Source organism: Chenopodium album, unplaced genomic scaffold (genome assembly GCF_948465745.1).
Source record: "Chenopodium album unplaced genomic scaffold, dcCheAlbu1.1 scaffold_31, whole genome shotgun sequence".
Lineage (NCBI taxonomy): Eukaryota > Viridiplantae > Streptophyta > Magnoliopsida > Caryophyllales > Amaranthaceae > Chenopodium > Chenopodium album.
The window spans coordinates 54,413-79,063 of NW_027665251.1; the positions used below are offsets into that span (position 1 = coordinate 54,413).

General features: G+C 39.2%; 4 protein-coding genes across 7 annotated transcripts in view; 3 read left to right on the forward strand and 1 right to left on the reverse strand.

Annotated features, from left to right (window-relative positions):
- The window catches only part of LOC145622613 (uncharacterized), a 104,016-nt gene that overhangs the window by 43,065 nt on the left and 36,300 nt on the right, over positions 1 to 24,651 (reverse strand). The gene's annotated exons all lie outside the window — the stretch shown is intronic.
- On the forward strand, positions 398 to 4,196 carry LOC145622622 (uncharacterized). Of its 4 annotated transcripts, XM_081676432.1 has the most exons (6): positions 457 to 635; positions 713 to 762; positions 859 to 965; positions 1,058 to 1,125; positions 3,234 to 3,366; positions 3,480 to 4,187. In XM_081676432.1, exons 2-5 carry the CDS (start codon positions 757 to 759, stop codon positions 3,320 to 3,322), a joined length of 270 nt encoding a protein of 89 aa, XP_081532558.1. In that variant the 5' UTR covers positions 457 to 635; positions 713 to 756; the 3' UTR covers positions 3,323 to 3,366; positions 3,480 to 4,187. The 4 variants fall into 4 exon arrangements, with proteins under 4 accessions (XP_081532559.1, XP_081532560.1, XP_081532556.1 ...); XM_081676433.1 differs by having other exon boundaries at positions 398 to 628; positions 3,234 to 4,196; XM_081676434.1 differs by having other exon boundaries at positions 453 to 635; positions 3,237 to 4,189.
- Positions 8,451 to 16,158, forward strand: LOC145622611 (uncharacterized). The gene is made up of 3 exons (XM_081676416.1): positions 8,451 to 11,485; positions 11,582 to 12,314; positions 16,012 to 16,158. Exons 1-3 carry the CDS (start codon positions 8,451 to 8,453, stop codon positions 16,156 to 16,158), a joined length of 3,915 nt encoding a protein of 1,304 aa, XP_081532542.1.
- LOC145622628 (ethylene-responsive transcription factor ERF062-like) lies at positions 15,981 to 17,813 on the forward strand. Its single transcript, XM_081676441.1, has one exon. The coding sequence runs from the start codon at positions 16,372 to 16,374 to the stop codon at positions 17,677 to 17,679; it is 1,308 nt and encodes a 435-aa protein (XP_081532567.1). The 5' UTR covers positions 15,981 to 16,371; the 3' UTR covers positions 17,680 to 17,813.

Here is a 24,651-nt window from a genome sequence, read left to right on the forward strand (position 1 = left end):
CCACCACATCACCAGCCACAAATCACCAACCACTGACGCCGCGCAAATCATCCACCACCGAACCCACAAACCACCACATCACCAGTCGCAAATCATTAAAGCCTCCAATTGTAATTTGCTTCAAATCTAGGGTTTTAATTGTCCTCGTCATTGTCGTCATCCCCTGCCGTCATCGTCGTCTTCGAACGCACAACCATTGGGGTGCGAGTGCCCTTGCCCAATAGTTTATGTTAATTAATACTCCTTCCATCTCATAATATAGTTCCTATTTTTTCCATTTTGGAGATCCAAAATATTATTCCTGTTTCTATTTTTGGATAGTATGTAAAGACCATTATATCCTCATTTTTTACAATATACATTGTACTTCCATTGCTACTAGAATTGCTTAGTTATTGACTCATTAGTGGTAGAGTGGTAGACAGGTAGAGGGACTAAAACGCAACACTTAAAAAAGCCGAGGGACTTAATGGAAACAACTCAAAAAAAAAAGGAAGAAGAATAAAGGAGGACATAAAAAGCAAAGACGGCTGGGAATAAATCAGCAGCATCAAGTCTAAAAAGCAGAGGAGGAGGAGGATTGGATTGGATCTCCGAAGTCCTAAGCAGAGCAAAGTAATTGCAAATTGTAAGGGGTAAAATTCCTGAATTTGTCTCTCCACTCTTTGTTTTGTGTCTCTGTTAGATTTGTAATTGGGTTAAATTGTTGCAGGTTCTCTCACTTTCCTCCTAATCGCCTTCTTTGCTGCTGATACAATGACTCATATCCTTGATTTAATTCTGTTTTACTATTAAATTAATAATTGTATGAGGGAATGAGATTTGTATTTCTGTGTTTCCTTAATAAAATAGTTTGAACGTGGTAACCAGAGAGAAAAAGATCGTGAAAGAGCTCAGTCACGCGGCGGCGCCGGTAAGAAGGGTGGCAAGAATGATGGCCTCACCCCCGAGCAACGCCGCGAAAGGTTTCTTCTTCTTCTTTTTTTTTTTTTTTAATTATTGTTAAATTCCAAATTGTGATTTCATTATTGATTTGGGTTGGTGATGTCTGATGTAGGGATGCAAAGGCACTACAAGAGAAGACGGCCAAAAAGGCCTCTGGTGGCGGCCAAACTAGTGGTGGAGGTACCGCCACCAACAAATAACACCCTATTATAATCCCTTATTACTACTCTTTATTATAACAATAATAAATTCATACTCTATATGCCATGTCTGTTTTTTTTTTTTTAATCAATCAAGGATTCTCAGTTAACTTTGTTCTCTCCTGTTCGTGGTTATGTACTCTATCTTTTAATTGCTACTTCTACTATATTCACACTCTATTGTGCCATTATAGAGTGAACAATGCTTTAATTGCTATTTCCATTACAATAGGGGGATCTGAAGGGTGGTTTAATTTTCTATACAAAAGGAAACCTCTCATCAACTTCCTTTTTCGAGTCTTTATTAGGTTCTCCAATGATTTTTTAGTTTTCCCTTCTACAGAAATTCCATTATTTTTTCAATACAAAAATTCTTGACTGAATTATGAATCATATTACAGATAAGTTTTGGGCTCTTTTAGAATTTTAATGGAAAGAGAATAGCTTTTATGTCTCAGGCTCTGAACAATTCTATGTCTGCCAATCTGTTTCTTTGTGACAATTGAACGTTTCACCTCCAATTTGTTATGTTCATGATAGATTTCTTGGTGCATTCCAAATTTTTAGGCCATGTTTATTCAAGTAGATAGGTACATCAGTGATGCTGATATAAAAGAGATTATATTGTGTATTTGTTTTATAGGAAAGCTGGAGATGAATTTTATATGTATGAGCTTGGCTTTATAATTCCTCTCGGTCCTTATAGAGGTGATGTTTGTCCATAAAGACGCCGACTTTCTAGCTTGTCTAATCTGATGCAGTAGACTAGGATGAGGGCTCGTAGTCATCTCATGATAAGAAATTGGTGGTGTGGTATACACTTCACACTAAGCTACACCCTTGGAATTTTCAATCTATACCCTTGAAATGTTCATTTTTATACCATTCCACTCTAGCTATTTGAACCAAACGCCCCTAATTGAATTATCAAAGGTATTGAGGTGAGGAGTCTTTACCTGAAATTCTGAAAAACACCTATTTGATTATGTGAGTTTGAGTATTCCGTGTTTCTTCTCTCCCCTCCTTACTTTCTTTTCTTCCCTTCCCTCCTTTTGTCCCATCCACCTCCTATTGCTGATGTAACCTCAACCCCCATTGTAATTTTTTTTTTTCCAAAAGTTTTCCCATCAGATTATTATTGTTTTCATTACTCAATACTCATGGACTTCATTTCAAAGTCATTCAAAGTAAGACTACTTTATTGATGTATATCTGTGCCTGTCATGCCTCTCTTTAGCATGCAGCCTTTATCGTGGCTAACTACTGCTGAGTTTAAAAGTGCTTTCAATGTACAGTGGGGCATTTGGCTGCAGATTTGTGATACAGTGATAGTGCTGTTGCATGAAGTTGTTAGGTATTCTCTCTTTTGTTGACTACTATTATTTTAGGTGGAGGCCATAGAAACTATGGGACTTGGTTGTAAGGTTTGGAGGAATGGTGCAAAATTGTTTTCTTTGCTTTGATTTCTTCTCACAAAGTTCCAATTCTGTAGTAGAAAAGGGGAATGTATGTATACTTTTTCTTTTTCTTTTCTTTGAATTTGATATTTCAATTTAAAACCGTTTGGGAAACTGAGAGGTACTATTGCATGGGAAGATGAGTAGTGGTTTGTTGGGATAGGTTTGGCTCCATTTCTTCCACATCAATCTAGTTTTTATTATTCCAAACCCAATCTCAGATTCCGGATATAGTAAACCTAACAGCCCTTGAAATTATTCTGTATGTTCTTATTTTGGGTAGCATTTAGTGTATTTGGAGGTCTAGCTTTTTGCCAAGTTTGACTATTGGTCAATTTCACTTAGTAATATCCAACTTTTTAAAATAAATTTCAATAGCATTATTAGTTAGCATATAGTTTCTCTTGTAAAAATCCCTATTGATGAACCAAATAGTTGCATTTTGCTAATTAACTTTGCTAGGGAATTGCAAAACTAGGTTTTAATGCAGAGCCATATAGTCTTAGCTCCTTGCACTTACTCTTGCTGCCTTTCCTTGGCGGAGAACGGGGAGTCAAGTGTTTTTAAATATTTACCACTTGTGATGGAGCTATTGGATTGCTTGCTTACTAATAGTAGAATTGTGGTACAGAAGGATTGGGGGACCCACATAAGCAGACTCAATTTAGCTATCAACTGATGCATAACCAAGAGAAAGAGCAAAGGGCCATGATCACTTAATATCGTGCTCTGCAAAAGCTGAGCAACTGTAGCCAAGCAACCAGGTAATACTGCTGGGTATGTAAATGGGGTGTAAACCTTTATATGGACAAAAAAAGCTGCTGGCTCTTGTGATTCTGAAAGTTGGACCTAAGTCTGATGATGTGTTGCCTTGCAGTTCCAATGGATGAGATTTTAGGTTTGAGTGAAATTTTATGCCCTAATATTCAGTGAGTCCTTAATTCTGGGTCATCAGTATCAGTTGAAGCCTTTGAAGGGGCCAGTGATAGAATCTGGATATGCAGAAGTAACAAAAATGAAGTAAGGAGTGGGTGACACAGGTCAGTGGGATGTCATGAGTCCTGTGGAGTTGGTCATATATTTCTTCAAGTACAAAGGAGTGCTGATAGGGTGTAAATCAATAGCAAAATTGAAACTTTATTTCATACACTTGCCCTTACAATATGTATAGTAGTGCACAAGTTTTTTTTTTTTTTTTTTTTTTTGGGTGTGATCGTGTGGTTAGTAAAGGTGGATGGTTAGAGATTGTCAGATTTGGTGTTGTATTGAAGATTGATCATGAGAAATCCTAGGCATGTAATGATGTGAAACTCTAGGGAAGAATGTTTCTTTCACTCAGTCACTCTGCCTGAAAAGTCTAGGTATGCTTATTTTGCAAGGAATTATAGCATCAAGGAGCAGAAGCTTGAGATAAGATAGAAAATTCTGTTGAGATTTTCTTTTGAAATTTTTAATGCCTTAGCCCGGTGCTTCATCTAAGAGGTAGCAAAGTTCAAGGATAAACCACTTAATATTCTGAGCTTTGAGAAGAATTTAGAAAATTGTGAAGAATTCTTGCCAAAGTTGTTTATTTTCATTTGGTACCATACTAGTTATTCTATAATAAAAACCTTTTTGGGTACTTGTCCTCCTCTTCTTCACCTCACACTCTGTTTGTATTTAGCAATCATGCCACTATTTTGTTTGTGTCTAATGTTATGATTGAAGTCAACTGAGGATCCAAAGGGAGAAATGTAATCTACTAAATAATTAATTGGTTTGCATAATGACATTATATATAAAGAAAAATAACTTGAAACATCATATAACGTGTGGAATGCATAGAACTAATTACTACCTCAATATTTTAGTCCCTATATTTCTCTCCCCTCCAATTTTTTCTCTTCATTTCCTTCAATCCAAACAAAGTGTAAGTAAAAATTGGTTAGACCATGAGAGTATATGTTAAGACTTTCTTCCTTTAGCCTTATGAGTTAAAAGAATTCTTTTATCACTCTTATGACAAGGTTGATGACATTCACTTCCAACTTTCCAAGAGGTAGATAATAATCTGAAGGTGATAAGCTACAACAACTGAATTTTCCAAATCTATTGGGAATGCAGCTGGTGGAAAGTGGAAATATGATGCAGTGACTTGATTGTAACGGTTTTCCTAAATTATGAATAACTGAATGCTCTGTTGTGTTTCGTTGTGGAGTTCAATGTGAGGTGAGGAGATGAAATATTTAAGAATTGGTCATTCTGTTTTATGGGGAGGCAAGTATCTATCAGTTTTCCTCACTTTAAGTTCGTATGTATTATCTATCATTTATCCCTGACATTAGCTTATATTCATCACCTCTGCAAGTATGATTGAAAGAAGCACCTCTTTGGATCTGATATTTCTCAGCAAACTGTAGCCTTGAAAACTTCATAGGCGAATGGATTTAGCTTATACTGTTAGTTCCACTCGACTTTATTGGTTGTTGATTCAGTTTATCTGCAATAAGTCAATGAAATTAATTAAGAAACTGTCTAATAAGTGGTCACTAGTCACGACTAGTGGAGTTTGGTGTTTTTGCTGCTTAATATATTGTTGGTAGGAAGAACTTGTTTGTCACTTTGGAGGCGTGATTTATGTAAACAATGTTATCCTGTTAAAGCACATGGGTTGGGAAAATAAATATGGCCACTATATATATACTACTTAGTTAGCTGTTGTTGTAAAGTTCAGGAGCAGCTAGATGAAAGGGAAAGGAATTTATATTTTATACTGATATTTATGCCTATGCTTTAAGGTTGCTGCATATATTTGTCCTTGTTCATGTCCACTGTACACGTCGTTCAGGGCTAGTTATGATCTGTTTGACATAAGGAACTTTGCTATGTCTGAAGCTGCTTGGACTGTTCTTTTCCATAACATCTAATTTTGAGTTTCAAGTTCCTGAAATTTCCATTCTAGTAAATATTTCAGTATTTCTTTTTCTGTGAATTTCAGGAGAGTTATCTGTAAGGACTATTGTGGGCCTTTTTGGCAAGTTGAAGTCAAACACATATACAAGTAGTTGGTGTGTGTGTGTGTTTACCTTGGGTGCAGAATTGTAATTAAATCTTAGTTATTAGCATGATATAGTCAGATTGGTAAGGCATAAGTACATTAATGTGAGGGTAAGATTTGTGACGATGGTCAGTATCTTGTAATTCTTGTCTTTTGGAGTTCGGAGAGAACAAAATTGGATCGATAATTGCAGTAAATACTAGGTCATAGTAACCGCAAGTTGCTTAGATTTGGTGGACATTATGCAGTATTTACCGATGTATGGTGATGTCAGTTAAAACTGAGTTTCATAGTAGAGAACTAGAGGATATAGGTATTACAAATTGGTATGGCATGATGAAGTGTGATGAATTGTTCAAATCTGGGGTTTCTGATATGCTTACACTCTGTAGAAAATTTTGGAATTTGTGATGTTCTGATGTTGGGGAAGTAAACTTGTTGGAATTTACTGTTAGGATTAAAAACCTTATAATTTGGAAAATTTTGGAGAGGAATAAAGAATGTCTTAAGATGAAGTTAGTGATCAATGGGTAGTGTGGAGACATTGTATTATAAAAGTGGAATAAAGCTGTAAGTGGTGTGCGTTTATTGGTTTTGATGCCACAATAATTTGCTGCCTTTTTTCTGTTTTTGTAATCTTGTAGCTCATTCTGTTATGTTTTCATTAGTTTATATTTCTTGCCTACGCAGAGGTTAATAAAAGGCCAACGGGATATATTCCTGTTGAGTGTATTTGGCAAATTCAGAGCTGCTATTTGTTCTGATCATGGCCGTATTTTGGCCAAACTGTTGGAGATCTTTCGAAATTACTTAAAAGGGTTCCCGCATTATAACTTCTTAAAATACACTCTGATCCATAGTTTCTAAGCTGATGCCTATAGGATACTTTTATACAAGAAAATATCAAAGAGTGACAGTTTTTCTTCCTTATGTATTATCCCCCTTTCTACTTGAGGAAATACACTTGAGCGTTATAGACAAGAGTTGATGCGATGTCATGGAGCAATGTCATGCCATTCCTTATTTATATGAGCACATGTTAGTTGCTGGAGGCGTGTGTTGGAAATAATCTCTAACTTGCAACTCTATACTTTGCTTTTATGAGTGTATTGTAGAGGGAATGGATCATAGCCTCTAGCTAGCATTATTCTTTGAGGCATAATAACAGGTTTATTGTATTGTAGAGGGAATACCCCTTTTACTCCAACTTCATTCGTGGCTTACCTGACTGGCATAGATTCCGCAACTCGGGGGTGGACTTGAGGCACCATAACCACCCGGAAGACAACCCGATCTTCAGAAGGGTACCAAGGGAGGCAGCATTCGAGGCGGATCATCCGTTTGAGGGGCATTCTTCGACACCGGAGAGTAATGAAAGTGATCACTTTCAATCTGGAAATGAGGATTCTTCTACTGACGAATCCGAACTAGTTGAACTTGAAGAAATAAATCAAGTGGAACCTGATTTAATAAGGTCTCCTGGAAGAAGACTTGGCTTAGGAAATGATCCCTATGCCGAGTTTGTGGTGTCACGGCAGCAGCAAAACCCTAACCCTAATATGGGTATTTCTACTAACAATGTTAGAAGGCAACTGTTCAGTGAGGTGCATGGTGGAGAATCGAGGCTCAACTTGGGGCCATGCAACCCAAATCGGGTAATAGGTGGGTGGCTGCCTCCATCCCCTTCTCGCAGCCCACCTCCCCTACCTCGGCCCAACTTTGTGGGCTCGACTTATGAGGTTGGGGAGTCCTCATCAGTCCAGCAACGACGCGGCCAAGGGGGTGGACCGGGCTCTTTGTTCCACACCCTTGGAATTTCAGATTGGGCCGTGGCTCCGGTGTGGGCCGAGCAGCAGCAAGTGGGTTCGGCAAGCCATAGGGGCGGGCTTCAACACGGCAATGAGTATGGGTTACTTGTGCAAAATGGGTACATGGACTCAACTATTATGGCAACGAGAAGAAATAGTGATGATGATTTATCGGATGCGGAGTATGCTAGTGTGATTGAAGCAAGTACGATTCTTGCTTTGGGGATCCGAAATGCAAGAAGAGAGGAGATAAGAGAGTTGCACCGGATCTCGAGAGGGACACCTCACCCTTTCTTGCAACTTTCGCCGGAGGATCTTGGAGGGTTGCCAAACCTACCTCTTACGGAGTTTGATCCTCCGAACACTCCGGTATCGCATCTTAGCTCTTTTAATTTTACTGACTTGTTTAACTATGATGATAGTGCAAACAACAAGGAAAGGATAAGGGAAGCAATAGGGCATCTCCCTCACTCATGTGATGATGGTTCAGTTCGATATAGTGAGTCGGATCAAACATGGGTGGAGCGAAAGAGACTCAAGAGGCTCCATAGGTGGTCCGAGAAGGGTGGCTTCAACATATGGAAGAAGGATGGGAAAGGAAAGAGGAAATTTTCCTCAAAGGCACTCTCAGATCCGGAGATGGCTCGCGAGCTAGGGGTCGAAATTGATGAGGATATTCTAAGGAGGGCAAAGAACAAAAGGCACCAAGAGTTTTCATCCTCTTCATCCGAATCTTTCAAGAGGCAAAAGAGTGAGGAAGTGACTTCCGCTCTAAGGGTCGTAGTGGATGACATGGACATTGACTTGCAAATTTCAATCTTTGAATAGTGAGAATTTCTTCAAATGGTGAGGCGGCCGACTCAAAGAGGCCTACAAATGGAATATGAAAGTGGTAGCATGGAATTGTAGGGGCTTGAATGATCCACACTCCCTTGCAATTCCTTATCTAGTGTGGCTCTATCGATCTAAGTCACCTATGTTTTTGTTTCTCTCGAAAACAAAAATGAATTTTGTGAATGCGGCTAGTAAGTTATGTATGTTGTACCCTACTTCAACTTTTGGTTGTGATTCTGAAGGAAGTAGTGGAGGTCTTCTAGTTTTAGGATGGTCTAGTAATGTAGTGGAATGCTTGTATGCTACTAAGAACTTTATCCTATGTAAAATCTATGAGGCTAATGGAAGGTTTAAGTATGTCTTGTTTCTTTACGGTGAGCCTCAAGTAGAAAATAGGAGTATTGTTTGGGAACAACTCCAATGGATATTGGAGGAGTTCAAAAATGTTCTAGTAATTGGAGATTTCAACCAAGTAGAAAGCGGAACTGACAAGATAGGAGGTACAAATCAAATTAGAGGCATCAACTCCTTCTTGGATTGGAGGTTTAGTAGCAATGTTACAGAGGTCCCCTTCTCGGGACCAAGGTTCACTTGGAGTAATAAAAGGGAGGGGAATGACCTCATTTTGGAGAGGTTAGATCGTGCTTACATAACGGAAGAGTGGTTCCAACATTCACCGGATGGTATGGTAGTGCATGAGCCTATTATTGTTTCAGATCATGCAGCCATTACCTACAATTCAGAGAGGCCTAATTCCAACTCTAACAGGCCATACCAAATAGAGAATTGGTGCCTCCGATTCACGGAAATTAAGGAACTTGTGGAAAGGGATTGGAAGGTGGAAGTACGAGGTTCACCTATGTTCCAAGTAGCAAGAAAACTCTCAAAGGTAAGAACAAATTTGCAATATTGGTGCTTGGAAAACAAGAAGTTATGGGGGGTTAATTGGAGGAAAGTCACGAAAGAACTTCATGACACCGGAATGAAGATTAACTCGGTTAATGAAGGGGGGGGTTATATTAACCTCGTAAATCAGATTGTACCAGAAAACCAACTGAGCTTCGAATTCTGGAGACAGCGAATGAAAGCAAATTGGATCAAATTTGGTGACTGCTCGACGCCTACAATGTATAGGAAGGTGAAACAACGGCAATTGCATAATGAGATTGTAACTTTGAGGGATGGGAACGATACATGGGTGGAAGGGCAAAAGGAGGTAGAAAAGGTGGTTCTAACCTCGATCAAAGAAGTTTACAAGCCAAATACCCATAGTAATCACGGGGAGAACATTGATTTGCTCCTTAGGGAATTGGATATCCCTAAGCTCTTGGACACTGATAGGGAATGGCTAGACAAGCCCTTCACAGACAAAGAAATCAAAAACGCTATGATGAAGATCCACAACTCTAAATCCCCGGGGCCAGATGGGTTCACTGCGGATTTCTTTCAGGTTTACTGGAAAGAGGTGGGACAATTAGTAACGGCGAGTGTCCATCAGTTCCTGAGGTCGGGGAACATGCTAAAGGAGTGGAACCAATCTCTCCTGGTTTTAATTCCAAAGATAAAGGTGCCTGAGACTGCTGGCCAATTCAGGCCAATTAGCCTCTGTAACACGGTCTACAAGTGCATTTCAAAGTGTCTTGTTAATAGGCTAAAGGTTATTCTACCAAACTTGATTTCAGAGAATCAGCATGCCTTTATACCAGGTAGGCACATGGAAGATAACATCCTTTTAAGCCATGAACTCATGCATCTTATTAACTCAAAAAAGGGCTCGAACTTTGCGGCTGTGAAGATTGATATGTCAAAAGCATATGATAGAGTAGATTGGCTCTTCCTGCTTAAAGTCCTACAAGCGTACGGGTTTTCGGAACACTGGATTCAGATGATATCACAATGTATCTCGACTGTAAGCTACAAAGCTATCATCAATAGGAAAGTGACAGAACACTTCTCACCAGAGTGCGGTCTAAGGCAAGGGGACCCCCTCTCCCCTTATCTTTTTATCTTCTGTATGGACATACTGTCAAGAATGTTAAGCCTAGCTGAGGATATCAACCAGTTCAAAGGCTTAAAGGTTTCTAGGAGATCTCCTTCTATCTCGCACCTTTTCTTCGCCGATGATGCTATGCTTTTCTTCAAAGCTAATGAAGGGGCCTGTATGTGCATAAGGGATATTCTTCTTAGATTTGGTACAGCATCTGGTCAGCAGTTAAATCTACAAAAATCGTATGTTAAATTCTCCCCGGGGGCAGATAATGGTATGAAATCGGAAATGAGGAGAATTCTGGCTATGGTAGAAACGGATAATTTGGGGACTCATTTGGGTGCCCCAATCGACATTCAAGGGAAGAAAAAGGATTCTTTCCAATATCTGGTTGATAAGGTATATGGGAATATCATGTCTTGGGCCCCTATGAGGATATCACAAGCTGCAAAGTTGATTCTCATAAATACGGTTTTGGTAAGCATGTCAGCCCATGTTATGAAATGTCTTAAGCTCCCCCAAAGCATCACCAACAAACTGGACTCCCTCATCACTAGGTTCTGGTGGTCCAACAGCGAGAATAGGAGTATGCACTGGGTTAGTAAAATTGTCACCCAACTCCCTAAAAGCATGGGAGGACTAGGAATCAGGAAGGCATCGACTCTTAATGACGCCTTACTATTCAAACAAGCAACAAGGATGCATTTAAACCCACAATTGTTGCTATCAAAGGTACACAAAGGTTTGCAGGCTTGTGGGTTATGTTCAATTGGCACGCCCTATGTTCGTAAAGGGAATCCCTCAATGGGAAGAGCTAGCATCCAAAGGGTTAAAGAGGTCTTTAGTCATGGGTTTGCTTGGAAAGTTGGTAATGGAGATAAGATTAGGGCCATAAGCATGCCTTGGGTCAATGGAGATATACCAGTTGTAAACGCTAATCAAACTCTAGGGGCTGCAAGGAACTGGAAGGTTAGTGGATTTATCGACTTGGAGACAGCTACCTGGAAGGCGGGGAAGATAAGAGAATGCTTTGAATGGGAAAGTGCAAGGGCTATCTTAGCAATGGAACTTCCGTCCACACTCAAAGATGACTTCATCTACTGGAAGTTCCACCCTTCGGGAAGATATACAGTTAAGACAGGCTATTACTTCCTCATGAGAGAACAAATTCCAACAAGAGGGGGCCTTTATAGTGATAAGGACCAAGAATTTATAAAGTTGATTTGGAGAATAAATATTTAGCCGAAATGGAAGGTCTTTTTGTGGAAGCTCTACCACAATGGTATTGCTGTAAAGGTTAATTTGGCTAACAGGGGAATCCCTGTGGATGAAACATGTGGCTACTGTGGTGGGGATCCCGAAGATAGCCAACACCTCTTCAGATTATGTATTCTAGCAAAAGAAGTCTGGGGGCATAGCTCCCTGGCAATTTGCTCTGACTCTACTGGGTTCGACTCTTTGAGAGATTGGATCCAAACTTTTATCCTGTTATTTCATAGCGAGGATGGTAAGAATGGGCTCCGTAGTACCTTATTTATTGCTACTCTTTGGGGAATCTGGAAAACAAGAAATGCTAGGTGCTACAACGGTAAGAATGGGGGGAGAAGCTTGGTTAATGAATTCATCGACCAAGCAATGAAAAACCATGAGATCTTCTCACATAGAGAAGAACAACAAAATGGAATCATGGAGGATGAACGGGTTGGAAATCTTCCTCCCCCATGCTTCAACCATGTCCAGCTGGGAAGAACAAAAGAGGGCTTTGAAAACTTCATGGTTTGTGTGGATGGCTCTTGGGATAAAAAGACCAAGAGGGCAGGGATTGGTTGGGCAGTCATAGGAAATGACCTATCAATGACACCAGGGGAAGGAGGTAGACATGGAGCAGCGAACTCAGCTCTTCAATGTGAAGCTTGGGCATGCTTGGAAGGGATGAAGTGGGCTAAAACACAGGGTAAACAAGGTATCCTTATCCTTTCTGATTCAATAGCCCTCATCAACAACCTCAGAAATGACAACGGTATGGACTTGGAGATCACTTGGACGGTAAGTGAGATAAAAGAAATAGGTGCTTCCTTCAATAGATGCACCATCCTAAAGGTGTCAAGAGACCAAGTCAGTAGAGCAAATGAAATTGCTAGGATCTGTCGCATGAGTTTGTCTAATTTTCTTTAGTTTAGTTGTTTGTCCCTTTGCAATTGTCAAAAAAAAAAAAAAAAAAATAAATAAAAGGCTTATTGTTAGATAGACTGTCTCGGCGCTTCATTTGGTTTGTAGACATTTTGTGTGGATAAGGAAGTCACGTGTATTTCACATGCTGGCAGTAGCATTCTATGTGCTCCCGCATTGATAGTATGAGCATTGGGCATAGCACTTGTAGGAATGGGAGGGTTAAGAAGGTTGGAAGATAGTAGATAGTAAAGATTGATGTAATCCTCATAATTAGGGTGCATTAAGTATGAACTTGGCAAAGGACTATAGGTTGGTTTATGTTATTTTATTTTCGGGCAAAGTTGAAAATTGTTTTCGTATACTGTATACAAGTGACAACATCGGTAAGATGATGTTTTCGTTACTTATAATAATTAATAAAAGGTGTTCTGATTTGAGTTTTATAAGATTCGTACAGAAGTCTGAAACTTTAAACTTTAAACTTTAAATTAGAATGCACTACTCCGTATGATCTAATACTCTAATTGCACCCAAACATTGAGAGGTGTATTCAGCTATACTACATCAAGTGAGCTTTTGTTTTAATACTGAATAACACTTGATAGATGGGAAAATTTGAAGTGAAAATAACAGTTACGCTGTCTTCAAAACAAGAAAAAAAAAAAAAAACTTTACGCTTAAAGTGTGGTAATTTGGCATAATATTTACTCCTTCCGTTTTTAAATACTTGCTCAACTTTTCTTTTTCAGCCGTTTTTAAATACTTGCTCCATTTCCTTATTTAGAAAGATTTTATAATTTTAATTAATTTCTTTCATCTAGTGGACCCACCATGAATCATATTCTATTAATTTCATATTCTCTCTCCTCTAATTCTTTACACAAATTTTATTTTTTACAATTTTTTTATTCTTCCACCTATCTTACTACCTCCATATTTTATTACAATCTCCCATTTCTTCTAAAATTTCGCGCATGCAGCAGTGGAACAAGTATTTTAAAACGAAGGGAGTATTAATTACTCCGTAGAGGATTATTGCTCCAAGATGGCCATTATAATAAGCCAGCTTTTCCCGCAAACTCCTACACAACTTAAAATACGACTTGACGCGTGTGGTAGCCAACCTAGCAGCCCCCACAAAACACACACACAAAAGCCTTCATCTCCACTAGATAACACGATCACACATTATATTAATGCTCCTTTATCTGCTAATTAGTATTGTTTAGATGGAGAAATGTCATCCTTATTAAAGAAAATTTTCCGATGGGGAGAGCAATAAATCACTTACCTGCAAAAAACGTAATGTTAGTATTATACTTGTATTGATTATGAAACATGTTAATAATTTGTTCGGTTATATCTATATAGAGTAATAGCTATTGGTAAATTTGACGTAAAAAATTTATAATTTCATGTTAACTCTTAATCACATACTTCGTATTAAAATATTAAAATATATAAGAAAAAAGACGAATACTTCGGTGAAATATTACTCTGTATCAATTAGTCTATTACATAGTACATTTTAGATGTGGCGTGAACATAAAATTATGAGAAAATTATAATATTCAAAACATACTTAGACAATAACATAACCTTAACAAAGCTACACACAACTATAAAATCATTGCCCACAAGTAATATAAATACATAGTATCTAACAAACGGGCTATAAAGGTGGGAAAACAAAGGGAGTATGCTGTATGCATATATAATAAAAAAAAATAAAAAAGAGAAAAATTTAGCAGTTTAGTTATATGCTAAGGAAAGGAAATACGAAGCCAATTCAAAGCAATACAGAGGAATAGTTAATTTGTCCATACTTTTCTGAAGTCTTAATCAAGATTCAAGAAAAAGCAAAATAAAGTAATTTAGGGGAAATTTAAATAATACAAATTAAATCCCCGGCTTACTATTAATTAATCATGTCCATGTGCAGCGTAATATAATAATAACACAGCAAGTCAGCAACCAACTACATACAGTATTGAAAAAAAATGGTTAAACTTGTCACCTCAAAACATAACTTAGTATTCCTTCCTAAACCAAACTCTGATCTTAATGTAGCATCAGCTTGTATTTATGTTATATATTGTACTATGTACCCCATTTACAAGACTGTTATGTAATGCATGCATTGGATATTCACGTAACCAATATCAGATTTGAACTTTCTTGTTTTAACCAGGTTCTCTTGACCACTATTTGCTTCATTCTTCTAGATGTGTGGAGGTGAGTATTGGAGTTATTAATTTAGTGTTTTCCCCTGTATTCTAGTTCATTCGATCCCGATCGAGACAGTCATGACCATTATAGCTTGCTTTGATGCATGTGAAATAGAGCAGATTAATTAAATCATACTGTTGGGGTTGATGAATCACTTATAATCTGTCAAATATAACACGTACTATTATATCAGCATGACTACCAGTATAAGCACTCAGGCAGATCAGGGAATTAGACTTAAGATATAAGTTTGTGGCGGAAGGAAAGAGGTGGCTTACTATTTACTGCAAACTCGAGATGGATGTGTCCTCGTGTATGCAAATTCCAATGATTATTAGGATGATTATGGGATTGGGACCAAATTAGGAAACGTCGTGCTGTGGGTTTTTAACCTAACTTTCCACCTTTGTTATTCTAAATTATCTTACTTAGAGAGGTCCAGATTGTCTCACCACCCATCTCAAGTGGCAGAGTGCCAGAAGGACAGGCTAATTAAGGAATAACATAATGTCTTAATTGAGGCTATTAAGGGTAACCAAATAATTAAGTATTGACATCTGCAATGATTTGGTCATGCTTGTAGAGCAAAATTCCTTAGTTTCCTATATATTATATAATGAGTCCAAAGCTAATGATGGTTTTGAGTGATAATATTAACAAATCCTCTTTGTTTTGCATCCTCATAAGGTCTAATTCTCTCTCTTATCTTTTTTTTTTTTTTTTTTGATAACTGATTACTTAAAATATTATGTCTGCTCTTTACAATTGTATGACTTGCTATATTATATGATACTTTTAGCTGTTCTGCAGGAGCGAGCTATTATTGGCAGGGTGTCATTTTTTAGGACCCGCGAATTTGGTGGGGGAAGAAATTAAAAAACTAATCAGCTAACTTAAAAGTGCCCTTGAAACTTTGGACAAGTAAATTAATGAGCTTTTTGGATGCTTAATGTTGTACTATAATTATTATTGATTAAGATGTAAAAAAGCTCTTTCGCTTATTGATAATAAAAGAGCAAAACAGCAACATCATTGATGAAAGCAAAAATTAAAAAAAGTGTATGTAGTGAGATCACATGTGGATGTTTGGAATAACTCACATGGTAGCTAATGCTTGATGAATGGAGTATAAACTTTGGAGCAAAAAGGGAAATTAATATACTTTTATATTTAGCCATGGAATTGATATTGTAAATTTATATAAATATAAATGTATAATGTAATATAAATGTGTTTGAGGTTGTTTTAGTCGCTTTCAAGAAAGAATATGCAGCCATCAGCTTAACATGCTAGGACAAGTAAGCTATTAAGAAATGAGTTGTCACCTCCCTATTGGTTGTAGATAGGGACATTGAATATGGCTGGCACGTACGACTTCGTCCAACACTACATTTCCAAGGTTGATGATGATGATGATGGAGCCTTTTCAATTCATAGATCTGGCTCATATATAAACCCGGCTCTTTTCTATGTGTATACAAAAAAGTAGGTTCTCTGAATTTTTATAATTATTCTCAACTGATTCTTGTCTTATGAGAAGTGCTTTTTAGGCTGACTGCATTTCTTTTTTAGTAATATATAGCATACTTGCCTCCCTTCCCTTTATTCTCTCTTTATTCTTTGTCTGTCTTTCAATTTTTTTCTTAGAGAACAATCCCACTCCTCCTCTTCTCCTCCTTCAACAACAAATACTTCTTGCTGTATGGAGGATCATTGTTCCGAGTTGGAAACCTTCATGCAGCAGCGAAAGATGCCATCTCACTTTCCTGTTGAAGATGTATCAAAGTCTTTTAATAATACACATCTGTGGGGTGCTAGTTTTCATGATCATAATAATGGATCCGATGATGGTAGAATAGAATTCAGATCATTACCCTTTTTCGATAGACTAACTTCTACCCGCCTTCTTGAGCCTTCTTCTTCAACTTCTGGTTATATGATCCCTGAACATTACAATAAAACTACTACTACTACTGTCTCCCAACAAGGTTCTGCCCTTGATTTTACATTTCCGAGAGCCTCTACTTTTGTCAATTTCTTCAAGTCTTCTGCACCTGCAGATAAGCTGACTCAGTCCAGACTTCCTCAAACATCATCTGAACCATCTCATTCTGTTTCTGCAGCCCATATTAACCTTTCTGATTTAACCTTGTTTTCAAAGGAAGCGAAGATTATGGAACCCTACCTCAGCAGGGTTGAAACAGTTGGAAGTAGCTCCCAAGATGCTGTATTGTCTGATCCCTTGCTACAGTGTGGCCAAAGTCAATACCTACCTGCTGGACATAATCGATGGCTGAGAATGAGCGAGGATTTCTCATCAAAAGTAGTCAGTACTGAGTTTAGGCTCAGTCCTACCAAGACACAGGCAATGAAGAAGTCCAGTGGGAGAAGGCTGCAGGCCTTGCTCCACCCTCACAAGAGCTCATCATCATCAACAACAACATCGGGGAAGTTGTATAGGGGTGTAAGGCAAAGGCACTGGGGAAAGTGGGTGGCAGAGATCAGATTACCTAGAAACAGGACAAGGGTGTGGCTGGGGACTTTTGACACAGCCGAGGAGGCTGCTTTTGCTTATGATACTGCAGCTTATATGCTGAGGGGAGAATATGCGCATCTGAATTTTCCGGATCAGAAGCATCTACTTAAGGTGAACTCCTTAAATGGAGCAACAGCTGCACTTCTTGAAGCAAAGATACAAGCAATATCCCAGCAAGGTGGACTAAAGAAATCTTTTGATCTTCTTCCAGCGTCATCCTTGCTAATGAATAACTTGGCTGATCCAAATTCAATAAGTAGCAGCAGACAACTTTCAGTGAGGAAAGAGTGGCAATTTGAGTTGGATGGCAGAGTAGTAGGAACATCTGAGATGATTGATAGTAACAAATTGATGAGAAGCAGTGAAGCTTCATGTGACCATAGTGTTGATACACACGGTGTCCAGTTAAGTAAAATGCCGTCCTTGGATATGGATTCCATCTGGGATGCTCTTTTGATTTCTGATACTATATAAACTCTTAATTTTTAGTCCTTTTTTGTTACAGAATTTTCTGTTTTCAGCTCATCTTTGATAGTCAGGCAGGTGGTTTCCACATATGACGTACGATTTGTAGCATAATACGATTAATATTCTAAAACTCAATCATATCGATCAGTTCCTTTTATAATATGTTTAATGATACAATGTATTTATATATATATAATTGTATGTAACTGACAATTAGCTGGATGGGTTGCGCTGTTTTGTAAAAATCGAGTTGCATGCGGTTGTTGTGAGATAAATGTAGGAGGAGGAAGGTAGAGCTGAGGTGAGATATAGGAAAGAGTAGTTTGTGAGGGGATTGGAAGGTATGGAATTAATGAGGGGGCATTCTGTTAATACAGTTTGTTTGTTTGTTTGTTTGTTTGTTACTAGAGTTAAAAGATGGAGGGGAATGTTGAGACATATGATATGATAAAGCTTATTTCAAGTGTTGGGGAGGTGTGGGGACTTTCAATAGCATGGCCCATGCCCTGATCAAGTCAAATTTTTAACACATTGTGGAAATTGAAACATGCTTGCGCTGCTACTCTCCCTTCTTTGATCAAATCCCCATAAAAATATTAAATGGAGATTCAAGAATAACTCTGATCAAGGATAGCTATATTTCGTGTGTGTATATATATATATATATATATATATATATATATATATATATATATATATATATACACGCGTATCTCAGCTCCTCTTGATTAATAACTTATCAGATTATACTGACTCTCATATCAATCAAGCAGTATTATAGTTACTATATGAAGGCTTTATACAATATACAACATACAATACATTACCTACCAAGGATATAATGCTATACATGCAATTGGAAAACCAATTCCAAGCATTGAAACCATCTGATCTAATCTGTTGCATTTATTAGGTGCCTGTTTTTAACTATAGAATATATATGTAGTACTTAAATCAAGATGAAGACGTGAGAAAGACAACATATAATCCGTGCGTGTTAACTTATTTAGCATGAAGCATATTCGGCCTGTAGCTACTATTATAAGGTATGTTAGTAAACGTTGTAGCCTAAGCAAACCTAAGCAAAAGCAATCTCGTGTCATAAAATTAAAACTATGATGTTGACTCTACACCTTTTCCTGATGCTATATTAATTAATTGTTAATATAACTTGATACTCTGATAACTACTCTATGTTGATATGGTGTATGTACCAATTAAGGGGATTGTCAATGTGTGATAGCTAGGTCGGGATATAAACTGCCAAATTACTATAAAGAGCACTAATTAAGTTCGTTGTGTATGGGATAAAGAAAGAGGAAGGAAATGAATGGGAAGGAAGAGAAGGGAAGGGGGAGGCCAGGGAGAGGGAGGGGGAGGGAGAGGGAAGAGGGATGACTTCTTCCAAATCTCTAGCACTACTTTTGTTTTCGATAGCAAGGAAAAAAGGGAGGGAAAGGCGAGCTTCATAAAATGGACATACTCACTCTTTCCACTTTTTTACAACGAACCATATATCCAAACAAGAAAACTAACCTGAGTTATTCCCTTTCTTTCCCTTCTCTTCTTTTATTTCCATTTCATTCTATCCAAATTAAGTGCTAATTGATGGAGAGATTTTTTTCAAAACATCAGCATTATTCAAAAACATATTCACCAATCACCCTATTATATATTGCAAGATAAAGCACAACATCCACGTATATATTCACCCTCCATTATTGGTGATCATAACATGCTAATTAACTAACAAAATATTAAACCCAACATTAGACATACAAGAATAATATATACCTGTAACCCATAAACCTGGGGGAAGATTAGGCACATAGATTCCATGTTTCTTTAATGTCTCAGCCGTAAAACCCTCACCATAATCCAAATCAAGTTCTCCCACCCATACGCTTGGTGACATGATTAAGCCTCCAAGCCCAGCTCCAGCTGTGATATGATACATGTTTCATGGTTAAAGTTAGGAAACTTTGCTAACAATTACCATTTAAAGTTAGGAAATTATGAATAATCTAATATCTACTGCATATCAATACATATATGTGTCAACGATGTGAAATATAATATACATGTAGTTTTACGTAATTTGTTAATTTATGAATAATTTTTATATGATTTGTTTATGTTATTTGAACCCACTTATAAAAAATGCTAGATTTGTCATTGCACTCTTTGACTACTGACCTCACAAAACCTTGTTTCTCATCCTCAGCCATCACTTCGTTCGAAAAAATCGGAATCATCATATAACTAAAAATCATGTTAGAATTTAGCAAAGATGAAGCAATAAATTAAAAACGCTTAACTTTCTCCTAATGTATGTATATATCTGATCGATTTAACCATAGATCCATGATTCATACATGTTTGGGTCCAATTTATTCCAATTGAGCCAGTCCATAAATGATTCAATAATAAGCCCAAGGTCAAGGTTCAACTCTTCAATCCATGCCAAGTCAGTCAAAGGCCCAGTCAACGTGGCCAGCCCACTTGACTCAAGGCCCATTCTCCCCTTTATGTCAAGGTATAAAAACAATCAATCTTCTCACTCAACATTTATTCACTTAGAGCCTCAAGCAATTAATTCTCTTGCATAGCTTTCTCTCTCTAAATACTGTATTGACTTCGGCATCGGAGCGACCTTCCTCGACACAACCCCCGAGGCTAGTTTACGTGTGTTTGTTGTGCAAGAAATCCTCGGCCCAGTCATCACTTGGACCGAGTTCAGTTTTCAGCCCACCAGAAAGGACCTATTCGAAGGTCCCATTGTTTTCACCCGAAATAATTTGGCGCCGTCTGTGGGGAAGACTTTCAAAAAACAAGCCAATCTCAATCATTCTACGCAATCTTAGTAACAATGGCTAAGAACCGCAAGAATGGTAAAAATGCCAACAAATCTGGTTCTTCCCCTTCAAGGAAGAACCCGATGGTTCTGGGGAAAGGTCCACTTTCCACTTTCCACTCCATCTCCATCGCCCCCACAGAGCGGACAATCCTCCGGGAAAGTCAGCTCAGAGAGGGTTCCCTCGGAGAATTCATAGTCACCATCTCCGCCTCGTCATTCTCAACAGCGGACGAGCTCTCATCACCAGAGTCGATCAGATGCTAAGAGTCATCCTCAAAGCACCCATTCTCGCTCCCAGCCGAGGACTCCTCAAACAGGGCCCCCGACAGAAGAGGTGGCGAGAGCCGTATCGGTCCTCATGGCAGTCATGAAGGCCCAAGCTGGCACCATGCCACCACCCCGCGATCGCTCACCCTCTCAGCCGAGACAGCTGCGGAGGAGAACCGATTAAGGGGATGGGGGAAAGCCTCCGTCTTTCAAAGAGTCGGGGGAAAAATGGGAAGAGGACACATGGTGGACTAACAGGGAGATAAAAAGGAATCCCCAGTTCTTCTGAGAGTCTACTCAACCCGAGTCCCACAGCTACAAAAGCAGCAACTTTGCCTCGGCGCGAGTCAAGCCTGCTCGTCGAAGCGTCCACGAGCGCCTAGGCTCCAGGGAATTGAGTGTGCATAGAAGCCTATGTTACCTTGGACCCTCCGAACCGCAGCCTGAATCGTCTCAGCCGAGGATGAAAACCACTTCCACCTCTCTAAGAGGGAGAAGCGAGGTTCCAACGGCTGAGCGAAAGGGAAAGGCTGTGATGGTTCCCACCAGCTCACCCTTCCAAAACTGGATTTTAGAGGAGCATGTGCAACGGTGAAAATCCCGGCACACATTACTTATGACGGTACTTCGGATATGAAGGACCATAGCCTCTTACGAGGGGCACATGTATCTGAACCCTAGGTCCGAAGCCACCTGGTGTAAATATTTCCCAACCACCCTCAAAGGTGTCGCGCAAGCGTGGATCACCAAGGGGGTAAAGGAAGGCTCGATAACTGGTTGGAGAGACCTCTCTAACAAGTTTAAGAGCAAATTTTCTTCGGCAAACCGTTGAGAAAAAACGACTACAGAGCTCATGGGTCTGCAGCAAGGGGAGGACGAAAGCCTCCGCGACTATCTGACTCGCTTCAGCAACGAGTCGTCTAGGATCACAAGTCTAGACCAAGGGTTAGCCGTCTTTGCTTTGCTGAACGGACTACAAGCTGGCAGCAAGTTCCTGGACTTCATGGTCATGCATCCCCCGCAGATCCTGGAGTTAGCTTTGGATGCCTCGGATAAATTCATCCGCACCGAGGAATGGAACAAAGCTAAGTCCCAACCTCAGTCTGGAGGTAGGAAATCAAAGCAGCAACAATTTGAAGGCCAAGGCCAGAAGAAAGGGAAGGCGAAAGCCTCAGAACCGTCTTCAGCCGCTGAGCCGAAAAAAGACAAGTCTGCCCCGCATACAGGCAGATTCGAGTCTTAGACTCCTCTCGCCCTTCCTTACGCTAAGATCTACAACGTGACGAAGGACGAGCAAAAATACAGAAAGTCGAGGCCGCTTCCGTAGTGGCATCAGCTGAAGTACAAGGACCAATGGTGTGAGTTCCACGAGTCACCGAGACACCACACCGAAGACTGTATCCAGCTGAAAGATCAAATTGAGGATATGGTCCGAAAAGGTTACTTGAAAAAATATATCGTGGAGCGCCGCGAGGAGAAAAAAGCCGAGAAAGATCCTCGGCAAGAACTTGATTTCCCCCGAAAGAACAACAAAACCCAGGAAAAAGAGAATCCTGACATCCTTGCTATTTCGGGAGAGACAAATTCTCGGAGAGAGCGGAAACGCCACTTGAGGACACTAACCCATCAAGTTAATAATGCTGACTTCCGAGCACCTCAGTCTCCGATGCCGAACATGACGTTCACAGCCGAAGACTGCCGGGGGGTGACATTCCCCCACGAGGACCCACTGGTTATAATCACAACAGTAGCTAACCACAATGTTTGGCGAACCCTCGTTGACGGTGGTAGCAGCGCGAACATTTTGTTTCGTTCGGCTTATAACCAGCTGAAGTTGAAGACCAAACACTTAACTCCGGTACTCTACCCGGTATCAGGATTCAATGGGTCTTCATCATATCCCGACGGGAAGATAACTCTTCCTGTCACCATCGGCCGGGATGAAGCATCCAGGAATGTTATGGCCGAATTTTTTGTCATGGACGTTCCATCAGTGTACAACGTGAGTATAGGGAGACATATGATTCACGACATCCAAGGGGTAGTCTCCACGTATCATCAGCTAATGATTTACGTTTCAAACGCTGGCTAACCCGAAAGAATCCAAGGTAGCTAAAAGGAAGCTACCCGATGCAACTACCTCAAGCCATCCACAAGTTGTTCTGAAGACGGCGAGGATGAGGAGGAGAAAGAAAAAGAAATGGAGCGAAGTGAGAAGAAGCCGAAAGGCCTAAGTGCTTCAGCCCAAGGCGCCCCGTCAAAAGACAAATCTTCGGGGAAAGAAAAAACTGGCCAATCATCTAAGCCGAAAGACTCAGAAGGTCAGTTGAAGTCTGGGACACCTGCTGATATTGATAGCAGGCCCGATTGCGAAGAATCCGACCCCAAGGCAATGGAGCTGGATCAGTAGACTGAGTCAATAGATTTGACCAAAGGAGACCCTGAAAAATGCGTCACTATCGGACTGTTTCTCAATCCGAATGTCCGGGTGGAGCTCATCCAACTCCTTTGGGACAACAGAGATGTGTTCTTTTTCTCGGCAGCTGACATGCCTGGGATAAACCCAAACCTCATCTCTCATAAGCTTAACGTTGACCCCACGTGTCGGCCTTTTAAGCAGAAAAAGCGATATTACTCCGCAAGCAAGAACCGAGACATCGCAGCCGAGGTCAAAAAGTTACTAGATGCAGGCTTCATCGAGCCCTGCTAGTATCCAGAATGGCTGGCCAATGTGGTGATGGTTTAGAAGGCAAATAGCACCTAGAGAATGTGCGTTGACTTCACGAAGCTAAATAGGGCTTGTCCGAAGGACTTCTATCTTTTGCCGAGGATCGATCTGCTAGTTGACTCGACAAGTGGGCATGCTTTACTTAGTTTCATGGACGCATTCTCGGGGTATCATAAGATCTTCATGCACCTCGACGACCGAGCAAAAACGGCATTCGTTACTGTAGACACCTAATTGTGTCTCCCCAAAAACCAAACCCAAAGATGAGTACCTTTCGTGTCATTTGATTATCGAATGAAGTGAAAGTGTGAAAAGTCTTGTGTTGCGGTTGTTTTTATTAAAAATAACTCTTCTTTCTGTTTTCGAAAATGAACTCTATTTATGAAAATGTCCAGTCCAATTTAGTTTGGTATGTAATAAGGGTCCAATAATGGTGTAGTTGGATTGGGTTCAAAAAGAGTTTTCCAACGATATATTATAAGCCCAATTCTGATTAATTTAAACCAACTAGTAGCAACCATAACTACTAGTGGGCAACTTGTTCTTCACCCTTTCGGGTTTCATATTAAATCATCCGATTACACTGTACACAAGTATTGCACAAATCAATTTAATCCCAAGTAACAATACTTCAATTTCAGTATTATTAGTCCATAGTCATCCCACATGAGTCCATCAATCACATATAATCAAATCATCCAATTCCCAAAGATTTATTTATTTTAAATAACTCATACGATGTCAAATAATCATTTTTTCGAAAATACATATACTAGTACACAAAATAGAAAACTCGTATATAATATAATTCCATAATATCATACGATAGCCCACTCATCACATATAATTACGTAAGCACGTATTTGGCACACAATATTTCAAAACAATTTCCTAACGGGATTCTAGAGATGATAGACATTGAAAATTACCTTGATCGTGCGTAAAACTCAAGGTAATTATCCTCCGAAACGTTCACCTAGTAGCCTCCATCTACAATTAAACAAAGAAATAACATAAATTAGATAGTTGTACGATTAACAAAAAAAAAATGAGCGTAAATTTATTTATCACCACCTATAATCTAATCAGCCCAAAGATATTATTATCAACAACTAATAACTAATTA